The following is a 10,475-nucleotide window of genomic DNA, read 5'->3' on the forward strand; positions in this document are numbered from 1 at the left end:
AGAATGTTCAACATTCAGTTTTTATAAATTATATAAAATATGAGAGGATACTAACTAATAAACTTATTCATTTTGTATTAATTTCTTCAAAGTTCATAATTTAGTTGTAAGCATTTGTTATATGCTATTGGAATGTAAAACATTTTAATACTTATTAAAATACCTACTCAAAATATTTTCAAAATGATATACATAAGTACTTGTATATGTAATTATTTTGAATAAACATTATACATAACCTGTTTTTAGCGTAAATTGATGCGTTATGATGAGTTAGAAAAATTTTTATTTATGATACAATGTGCATCAATACCAGACTCAGTTGGACAAGTTAAAATCAATAATTGTAATAAAAACGTTTAAGCAATATTCAGTGTAGATGGTTTAATAACCTTGTACCAAAAATATAACTATCGAAGTTGTTGGATAATTTTATTCGATTAATTATGTTGATAATTTTTTTTTATTTAATTTGTTAGCTACTTTGAATTACTCAAAAATATTCGTATGAATTAACATTTGATTTATAAAAATAAATAATATGTACATAATATAAATAATGATAACAAATAATGTTCAGTTATGGAAATTTTGTTCCATTGAAGGCATTATAAAAAAAATATGAAAAAAATTATTATGCATATTTTGTATACTTTTTTATATGCATTATAATGCATATTTTGTGCTTATTTTCTTTAAATCAATCACCATTTATGATATTCAATTCAAATATTGCTGTCTGCAAATCCCAATCATGCTCTTGTAGAATTTTTTGTACTTCATTTAAGGCTTTCATATTAGTGATATTTTGTAATTTTATGATTTTGATTGCCTTATGAACATCCCATTCAGTTATTTCTAATGCATTGATGCACTTATGCGGCGAAACCTAAAATAATAAGGAAAAACAAAATTGTGCAAACTCAGAAATTAATTGTGGTACCAGATTTGGATAAAATAAAAAGCAATTTATTACAAATTTCATTTAAATGCATAAAATGCAGTAGTACTTACCTCTTTGCCTAAAACTTTTAGCATGATTCTTACTTCATCTGAATCTGTGCCTCTTTCACATCCTTTCGGTTTTCTATTGGCAAATTCAAGTAAATCTTCACAACTTACAGAGTTGTTAAAATTTCTATCTTTTGATAAGTACAATTCATTCCTATCAATATAACTATCTACCTCATCTTTGCTTTCCATTGCGTTCTTCGCGTAAGTCGATCGATCTTCTTCTTCATTCTGATTACTCGGCACATCATTTTTGTTGATTCCATTATTTACAGGCGCTGTGTGTGTTTTTCCATGAACCATATTATCTTGTATATTATTTGATTGATCGAAATCCAAATTTCTTAATTCATCCTCGTTTACATATAAACCAGATATTTTTGAGCTGTTAAAATTTATTTTTTTACTTTCTTCTTTTTGTATTAAAAAAGGGCAAAAAGAATCTGTCACATCCGGTGATGATAAAATATCATCTTGATCGAAACTCTGTTCTAAAGCACTTTCAAAATTTAAAGACGCTGAATCTGTATTGTTGGCTTTCAGATTAACTTGTAAATTATCTAAATTTGCATATATGTTTTTGTGGTTGTTATTGGAGTTATTATTGCGAGGTGGTTTAATTGGTGGTACTGTTTGTACTGAATTCCATTCTCTTATTGCTTCATTTAATTTTAAATTTATTTTATTTGTGTTATCTGATTGTTTGTTATCTTTTTGGCTATTATAGTTGTTGATTAATGTTAAGCGATTATATTTCGATTTTAAATCAAAACCATCAATATCATGTTTAGGATACTCAGTTTCAGGAGATTCTTGAGTTACCTTATTTAAAGTTCTTTGAAGCCCACTTGCTGGTATAATCAAGGGATGTTTTCTAATATGCCTTTTGGCGTTTGTTAATATTACCTATATGAAACGAAATTATTTATTCAATAAGTAATAATGTACGAAAACAAACTTCATACCTTGGTTCTATCTCTTGGAGGCAGTGGAATTGGATTTGAATTTTCGTTGTTTGGTGCATCGTTAATCTTTGATCCATTCATTTGTTTTTCATTTGTATATTTACTTTGTTGGCTTTTGGAAATACAGTTTACCTTTTGAATTGAGTCTTCTTTAGCGGAATCATAAATTTTACTAAATTTTGAGCTATTTCTATTAGGTAATGTCATTGGTCGATTATCGTTTTGATTTAGAGAAATTGGCGTAACCAATGCCTTACGATTTTTCTTTAATTCATTTTTAGGAACATCATCTAATTTAAATACATTTCTAGGTAAAGTTTTCGTTGTTGCTATATTAAATAAATCAGTATCAAAAGCCATTTTTGACTTTTTTTCAATTAAACTGTTATACGCCTCCCGACCTTCTTCTGTTATAGTACTCTATAAAGTTAAGACACAGGATAAAGGTAAGGATAAAAGAAACAAAAAAAAAACGAAAATAATTATAAAAACTAAAAAATAAATTAAACAAAATAAATACAAATAAAAAAAAAATTATATAAAAAATTAAAGTAAAATATATTTGAAATTATTTTTGAATATTTAATAATAAATTAAAAGTTAAAGTGAAATTAATGTATTCATATTGAAACACAATCGTGTGCATAATGTAAATAATTTGTTGCAGATAGGCACGTAACAAAAATTGAAATGTGGTCTGTAATGTTTCAATTTTAATTTTTCCTACTTCCAACATTTTGTTTTATTAAAATAGTTATATTACATAAGCTTGATATTGCTTTAGATTGCAGAATATTATGTAAATTTTAGAATAAACTTATAGGGCAATGCGTACATATAGTTACTACACGGCTGCTATTTTATCAAATTTCTAAATGTAACTGTAATAAAATCTAACTTTTCCTTCTTTATTTTAAGAAACAATGATGGAAGAAACTTTTAACACACAGTTTTATCTATCATTTATATTTGTATCAAATATCAAAGGTCTTGAACAAGAAAAAAAAGAGTTTCTTTTTCACTTTTTCTTTTCATGTCATCTATATTGCAGAATTTGTTTTAGTTACGACTTGGGTGTTATTGTAGTGTTACAAAATGTTCCAATAACTTTTTGAAGTTTAAGGAATCATAAAAATTTTCTGATTTTATAAATTGTGGTATTTTGTTATATGTATGTATTTTATTACTTTTGATTATTTATAACGCAAAAGATCGGAAAGAAGATCGATGGCTCTGATCCGTGTAAAATTTTAATAAAAAATTTCTTTAGATTTAATGTAACTATATTGAAGGAAATGGTGAAATTTAATTTATTCTGTTCTAATTAAATTAAAGGACGATTTCTTGTTGTATAAAGTTTCTCTAAATATTGTTAAGAATAAAAGTTGTAGTCCTTCCTTTGCTATTCTGGCTTTGAAAGGTTGTTGTTTTTTAAATTAAGAATCATTATTTTTCTCTTGTATATATATTTATTTAATTTTATACTTATATATGTATGTATGTATATGTTAAATTTATCTTATATATGTATGTTTATGTATAATAATTAGTAAGTCAATAAAAAGGTTAATTATTATTTTTATTTTATTCTTTTATAATATCAATTGATTTTAAATGTTTGTAATGGCATAACTTTGGTGATTAATATACAATGAACCATAATAACGGCGTTTTTTTCTCCAATAGTCAAAAAAATTTCGAATACAATTCAAATTCATATTTTATTGAAAATTATTAGATTATTATTATTATTTATGACGAATAAAAATATAAATAATGAAATCTTTTAAAATAATTGGAAATTAACTAAGTTAAATTTTAAAATTCAAAGTTTTTCAAAGCCAATTAACGCAGTTTATATTTCATATTTCATAATAAACTCTTTCAAATTCAATGGCTGTCTGTAAAATTGTATCTTCTAGGCACTGTTATTTTCTGCTCCACGTATTCAGCTACCAAATAGAAAATTACATGAAAAGAGTCTGTGATTTTTAAATTAAAAAATATGCGACAGGAGAAAAACAGGAAATAACAATGCTTACAAAATACAAATGTACAAAATCCCAATTTCGTATACATCTAATAATTTGAAATTTAATGTTTGTAATATAAAAATTGCAGCGACAACGTGTCAAATGCAAAACTCTCAATTTTTTTTTATAAATTCTATCACAAAATTTTTATTTTTATAATTATATAAATTTTTTTTTTACTTTTTGAAAGTCTTTTTTTTATAATCGAATTACCAAACATTTGCAAAGCATTTAAACACAATGTACATAACAATTATGTATATGCAGACATGTACATTTACAAATGCATATGCAACTAAGAGCATATTGCCAATATTCCAGAAATATTCTATAAATTCGAACAAGAACTTTATTTTTATTATATTTTTTTAGGTTAAAAATTTATAAGGCTAATCAATTTTCAATAAATTTAAAAAAGAAAAAACTAAATTCAGCTTTATGGAGCAGGGCTTGGTATAAATTTATTTCTGTAATTAGAATCATCTGAATCGGAAGAGGAACTTTTACTTGAAAAAGCTTGTTTAACTTTGATATTGCCAAACAGGGCACTCTGTGCGCTAACTGCTTGTAGTTGCCTCCACATAAGTTCATTTTGTTTAACAGTTGACGCATGAATTTTTTCTGGCCATTGAAAAAGAGGATTCGAGGAGGGAGGTAAAATTTTATCGCCAATGTTACTGTTAATAGTACTCACAATTTCAGCAGCTTTAGTACTTGACGATATTTGTTGTTTCTGTAATACATTATTACGTAATCTATTATTATCTACCGAATATCCACTACCAGTTCCTGTTGTATTTGTGCCAATAGAAGTTGGACTTTTCCCAGTTAACTTACTAACATCAAATTCTGAGTATAATTGCTCTCTTGCATAATTAGTATTATGATTTATTGTAGAAAATGCTCTAGGAGGCTTTATGACGTTATTGAAACCATGAAAATTGCCTTTAGGATCACGATATTGATTGCCAAAATCATAAATTCTTTCATTATAATTAACGGCAGTTTCTAAATTTTGTGCTAAATAATTATACTTTTCCATTTCTAAATCTTTATTATAATTATAGTGTGGAGCTGATTTGATACTAGCATTAGACCCATATATTTTTTCATGTGGTAGTTCATCTGTACCAGAGGAAAACGCTTTACGATTAAATAATTGCCTTCGTTTCCTTAAGGTTACAGAAACTTTAGAGCGAATATCGCATTCTGATTGGGCTATGCTACGATCAAAATCGCTTTCACTTGATGAAGAAGTTTCCACCACTATAGGATTATAACTTAATCTTCGTAATCGACGCAAAGTTCTTGATTTAACACTACGCGATTTACAAACTAATGTTGATGGATTGACATTATTTTGGATATTTTTATAACGAAAAGATGTAACACTTCTTGGACTACAAAGTTTATCGTTAGGCTTTTTTGTTTTGTCATTTGTAATTCCTGCGCTTACTCTCATTTGAGGCTCTGAAAGAGCAGGGGATTTTATTTGATAATTATCGGTAAACGACATAGAGCGTTGTCTGCTCCCACTGTATTCTCCAACTGGAGAATTTTGTTGTAACTGATTATAAAGTGAATTATTACTTTTATTTACATTTTTCAATGGTGAAATTTGATTCTCCATTTTTTTTAATATTTTTTGATTATTTTTTTGTTCATTTCTAATACTAGAATAAAATCTTGAATCAAAAGGATTTGAAAATGTTGGAGCTTCTTTTGAACTAAATGAATCTTGGGGACTGTAATTACTTTTTTGGCTGCTACGTCTCGATAAGGACAAATTAGTCTCTCTAGATGCGAAACCAGTATCTGGAGTTGTGCTCCTTTTGTCTTCTAATTTTTCAACTAAATTATTATAAAGTTGTGTTGAGTTGTTGGTAAACTGTTTATCTACTAAAACGGAAGAAGATAATTCTGACTGACTTTCATTTAATTTAGCAATTTCACTGTTTAAATTATATATATTTTGTAATTTTGAGCGATTTGACGATGAGGATGATAATTTACCATTACAATCATTGGAATCAATTGACGTTAAGTTAACTAATTGATCAGCTAATAGTGTTTCAACCGAATCAGTTTTTTCCAATTCACTATAAGTTTGTATAAAATCTAAATTTAATGCATTTAATGTATTTTCTATATCTAAAAGATTTTCATCAATTAGATCCCGCGTTTTTTTGTCAAGTATTTTCCCTGTATTAAATTTTTCAATATCAATAGGACGACTCAAAATTTCTCTTGATTTTTTAAAACAGAAATCAGATGACTCTTTATCGAATATTGGAATACGAATATTTAAACCTGACGTTTGAATTTCACTTAAAGAACGAAAACGCTAATTTTAAAAGTAAAAATTTAAGAAAAATAATTTAAGTTTATGAATAGGAAACAGGTTAACACATAGGATATAGGAATATTTGTTAAAAAAATAAAGGAAATATATATTAATTTCTTTTGAAATCTTAAAATTAATCGGTTAGTAAATTGTTATTGATTCTTGTTATGGGAATTGAATATAATTTTAGTTTCTTACCTGTAAATCAGAAATACTTTGAAGTTCCTCAGAAAATTTTTTTCTTTCTTTTAATTGAGAATTATAAGTTCCATTGGAACCGTTTATAGAATAACTAGGTAAAGTGAGATCTTTTCCAATCGTATTATGTGTGAGATGTGGAAGACGGAAACTAAATTTTCTTTTTGGGCTTCTCATAGTTTGGGATGTATCCGAAACTAAATCTGTCATAGACCTTATTAAATAAATATTTGTAATAAATTCTGAAAAGTTGATAAAAACAGAAATATGATTATGAAAAAAACTTACTTGGCACTAATTTCATTCGCTATTTCTATTGCTTGATTTAGAATTTTTTCATCTTTCACAGATATTGGTTTAACCGTACCACATGTTTTCTTCTTTGCTTTATTGCCATTGTTATCACTACCATTCAGTTTTCTATTTGTTTTTAAATGTAAATCAACTACCTCACCCGTTTTTGGGCTATTTAAATTTCCTTGTAATTTGGCCAAACTAATTTCATCATTTGCCATGTTTATGCAGCCAAACATTGAATTTATTTCATCTAATAAAGATGGACCGTAATCAAATTTATCAACAATCATTTCATCATCAGATATTTCATGATACTCATGTTGAGTTTCAATACCACCTCCTTCAGAGGCAGATAATGGCCAATTAATATTATTGTTTGATTTGAAATTTTGTACTAAAGAATCGTTTTCAAGATTGGTGAACACTACATTTTCATTTATTTCAATTTTCTTATTGGAAGAAGAATTTTGACTATTAAAAGCCTCAGAAGCAAAGGGATTGGAAGAACTGAAAGCTTGCGTTTGTTTTGGCGGAAAATCAAAAGTGTGATGGAAATTATGATTTTGGGGAGTGTTTTGATTTGAGTTTATAAAGGACGGGTTCGTTTGGGATATTGTTTGGTTTTCTTCAGGAAAATATGTGCTGGCAGTTTGTATAGAATCGGGACTGGTAGGCGTTGGTGGTAACAGGAGCGGCGTTTGTTCGATATCTTCTGAAGGTTTATATGGCGTAACTATTTGTTTAGGTAAGGGATTTGTCTGAAAAGTATATAAAATTAAAAATTGTATGGAATTTTATCTAATATATGGAATTTGAGCAATTACTTGTTGGGAACTACCCAAAAGTGACACATCACCGAAATAAGCTCCATCTAATCCAATATGTAAGGTGTGTTTTAAATCATTCTGCGGCATTGAAATCATTTCTGATCGTAGTTTCTTCTTACTCAAGCGCTCACTCGTGCGAAAGAATCCATCTCTTCATAAAGGAAAGAAGTAGTTAAATACGTTAAAATGTCTAGTTATGATTTTTACCTATTTGTTGAGCTTGGAAGACCTTCCAAATAAGCTACTGTGTTTGAAGGGTTAAATAGCCCTGTTTTTCCTGAATTTAAAACACCCTTCCAAAAAGGTGAGTTGCTATTTTTATCTAACACAGTTATAATTTCTCCTTGAAGGTACAACAAATGATCTTTTTTCGGTTCACAATTATTTATGACAGTTTTCAACTGTTCCGGCTTCATGTCTGGCAACAACGAATATATTTCACTAAATTTAGGTCTTTTAGTGGATTCATGTTGCCAACATCGTAGCATTAAATTGTAATAATCTTTAGGACAGCATTCTGGTTGTTCCAAACGCTTAAATAATTAGATATTAAAAATCTTAATTCATTGATTAATATCAAAAAATACTTGGAAATTAGGGTCATCTATTGCCTCTAGTATTTGCAAACCGGTTAGAGCAGCCCATGGTTGAAATCCATAAGAAAACATTTCCCATAAGCAGACACCGTAAGCCCAAACATCTGAAGCATTGGTGAACCTTAAAAATGTTATACATTCCGGAGCACACCATGCAATGGGCAATTTTAAATTTACGTTAAAATTAGTCTTATAGTAGTCTTTCCCTACTCCTAGGGCCCTTGAAAGCCCAAAATCAGAAATTTTCACCTTATTTTTGCTAAAAACTAAAATATTTCTCGCAGCTAAATCTCTATAAAAATAGTCTTTCGTAATGAACGAACATATTATGTACAGAATATAATACCTGTGAATTAATCGTTTGTTTTCCAAATACATCATTCCATTACATATTTGCATAGCAAATTCACACAAAGTTGGAACAGTTAAAAAATTTACTCTCAGTCCCGGATCTTTTAAGCATTCAAGTAACGATCTTAAATGAGCCAACTCAGTTACCAACATCAAAGAATTAGTATCTAACACAACACCGTACAGCCTAACAATATTTCTTGGGGAAGAAAAAAAGTAAGTTTGAAAAATTATGACATTCGGCTTAGTCTGTGTACTCATGTTCTTACTCATGTTCAATTGCATGCATAATAGCAGCTTCTTTTAAGAATTCTATAGGATTAGATTGCATTCTTTCACGACATAAGCACTTGATAGCTACTTGTATCTGAAACGAAGAGTGCGGGTGCATGAATAAAAAAAAATAAATTTTAGAAAATATCAGAAACATACTCTCTCTGTTCCATTTGTCCAAACTCCTTGCTGCACAACACCGAATTCACCTGCTCCAAGTTGTTTGTTCACACTAATCAAATCTGCGGGTATAATGTGCTTTTGAGTAGGAGTTTTGCTAGGGAGAGTTATCACTTTGGTTGCTTCTGTCGAACTAACTGACGAATTCATTTGATTATCATCTCTCCTAATCGGTGGTTGCAACAGACGTTTAATTTTGCTGAGATATCCATGAGGGTAATATTTTTCGTAAAACTTTCGTAATCGTCTGATCTCTGGCTTGGAAAAACCAACTTGCCGTAGATCTTCGTCGGTGGCATATTTTAAATGTGAAGCATTTGTAATTTTCAATTCATCCCTAAAATAATGGAAAATTTTTAAAAATGCAATTACATGTAAACAAATATATGGGTAAGTAGGTACTTAATTGAACTATAATAATGTTGAAGTTCAGACTCCACAAGGAACTCGTACAAATCAATATGTCTGATTTCTGCAAAACAAGAAAAAAAAACTATGAACTGAACATATTTAAAAATATTTTAATATAACACAAAAAATGTAATAATAACACATATTATTGTAGCACAAAATAATTTTAATATAACACTCAAGTGTCATTTTAAAAAAACCTGTTATTTTATAATCTGGAGCTAAGGAATTTTCGTTGCTTGATTTGATTATACATTTTTTTAATTTTTTTGCTTTACATAGATATATTATGCAAAAGTGTTTCACTAAAAAAATTGTAATTTAGTTTAAGTAGATACCAAAACTATAAAACCGTAACAAACTTTTCCTATAAGAATAATTTTTTAACATAATACATATTTGTACATTTTATACCACAGTGTTCTGAAACATTAATATTATAATAAATTACTTTTGCTTCAAATTATAAAATAGTTTTTGACTTTGTTAAAAATTTTCGATTTTTTACTAAATTTACCAGCCATAGTTGACTCTATTCGAAACTACAAATCGCTTTTCTATGGAAGTTTAAAACTAAAAATTATTTTTTAACATTATTTGAAGCACAATGACTATCAAAGGTTTTTGTATTATTAAATAATTTGAATTGTTCATTGGCAAATTTAAAAAAAATATTTAAGAAAAATTTCTTTTGTATTCTATACAGCTTAGACTGCCTTCATTTCAACATAATTGCCAGATCTCAATAAATGAGCATTCAATAAATGCTTTCACAAATTTTTTGAGCAATTAAAATACATAGTTTTTCAGGCTCTTTAAATTGCAACTTATAAAAATATTACAAACAAAAATATAACGTAGTTCAAAATTTTATTTGAATTTTTCTAAATATACAAATATAATGAGCTTATTTAGTTAAGAAAAAATCACATTTCTAAAATTTGTGACATTTAAAATGGTATGGCATTGCTGTTTGACTTGTTTTCTTG

The 10,475-nt window shown here is 27.8% G+C and overlaps 1 protein-coding gene across 2 annotated transcripts; it reads right to left on the reverse strand.

The window, feature by feature from the left end:
- Positions 1 to 131: 131 nt before the first annotated feature.
- LOC129607260 (activated Cdc42 kinase-like) lies at positions 132 to 10,402 on the reverse strand. 2 transcript variants are annotated; one of them, XM_055518128.1, is made up of 13 exons: positions 10,004 to 10,396; positions 9,478 to 9,547; positions 9,055 to 9,412; positions 8,892 to 8,989; positions 8,618 to 8,821; positions 8,263 to 8,563; positions 7,883 to 8,208; positions 7,673 to 7,826; positions 6,840 to 7,606; positions 6,552 to 6,765; positions 1,977 to 2,396; positions 1,015 to 1,917; positions 132 to 889 (listed from the first exon to the last, which is right to left on the reverse strand). In XM_055518128.1, the coding sequence occupies exons 1-13, from the start codon at positions 10,008 to 10,010 to the stop codon at positions 701 to 703; spliced, it is 4,011 nt and encodes a 1,336-aa protein (XP_055374103.1). In that variant the 5' UTR covers positions 10,011 to 10,396; the 3' UTR covers positions 132 to 700. The 2 variants fall into 2 exon arrangements, with proteins under 2 accessions (XP_055374103.1, XP_055374102.1); XM_055518127.1 differs by lacking the exons at positions 132 to 889; positions 1,015 to 1,917; positions 1,977 to 2,396 and adding an exon at positions 3,390 to 6,353 and having other exon boundaries at positions 10,004 to 10,402.
- Between the last annotated feature and the right edge of the window lie 73 nt (positions 10,403 to 10,475).

Source organism: Condylostylus longicornis, unplaced genomic scaffold (assembly GCF_029603195.1).
Source record: "Condylostylus longicornis isolate FDR11 unplaced genomic scaffold, ASM2960319v2 ptg000027l, whole genome shotgun sequence".
Lineage (NCBI taxonomy): Eukaryota > Metazoa > Arthropoda > Insecta > Diptera > Dolichopodidae > Condylostylus > Condylostylus longicornis.

Bases quoted from the DNA above. Each gene is read 5' to 3' on its own strand.
- LOC129607260 (XM_055518127.1), bottom strand. The intron at 8,209-8,262 runs GTATTTTTTGAT...TAATTATTTAAG, and splicing joins TAGATGACCCTAATTTCCAA to CGTTTGGAACAACCAGAATG. The intron at 7,827-7,882 runs GTAAAAATCATA...TCCTTTATGAAG, and splicing joins CTTCCAAGCTCAACAAATAG to AGATGGATTCTTTCGCACGA.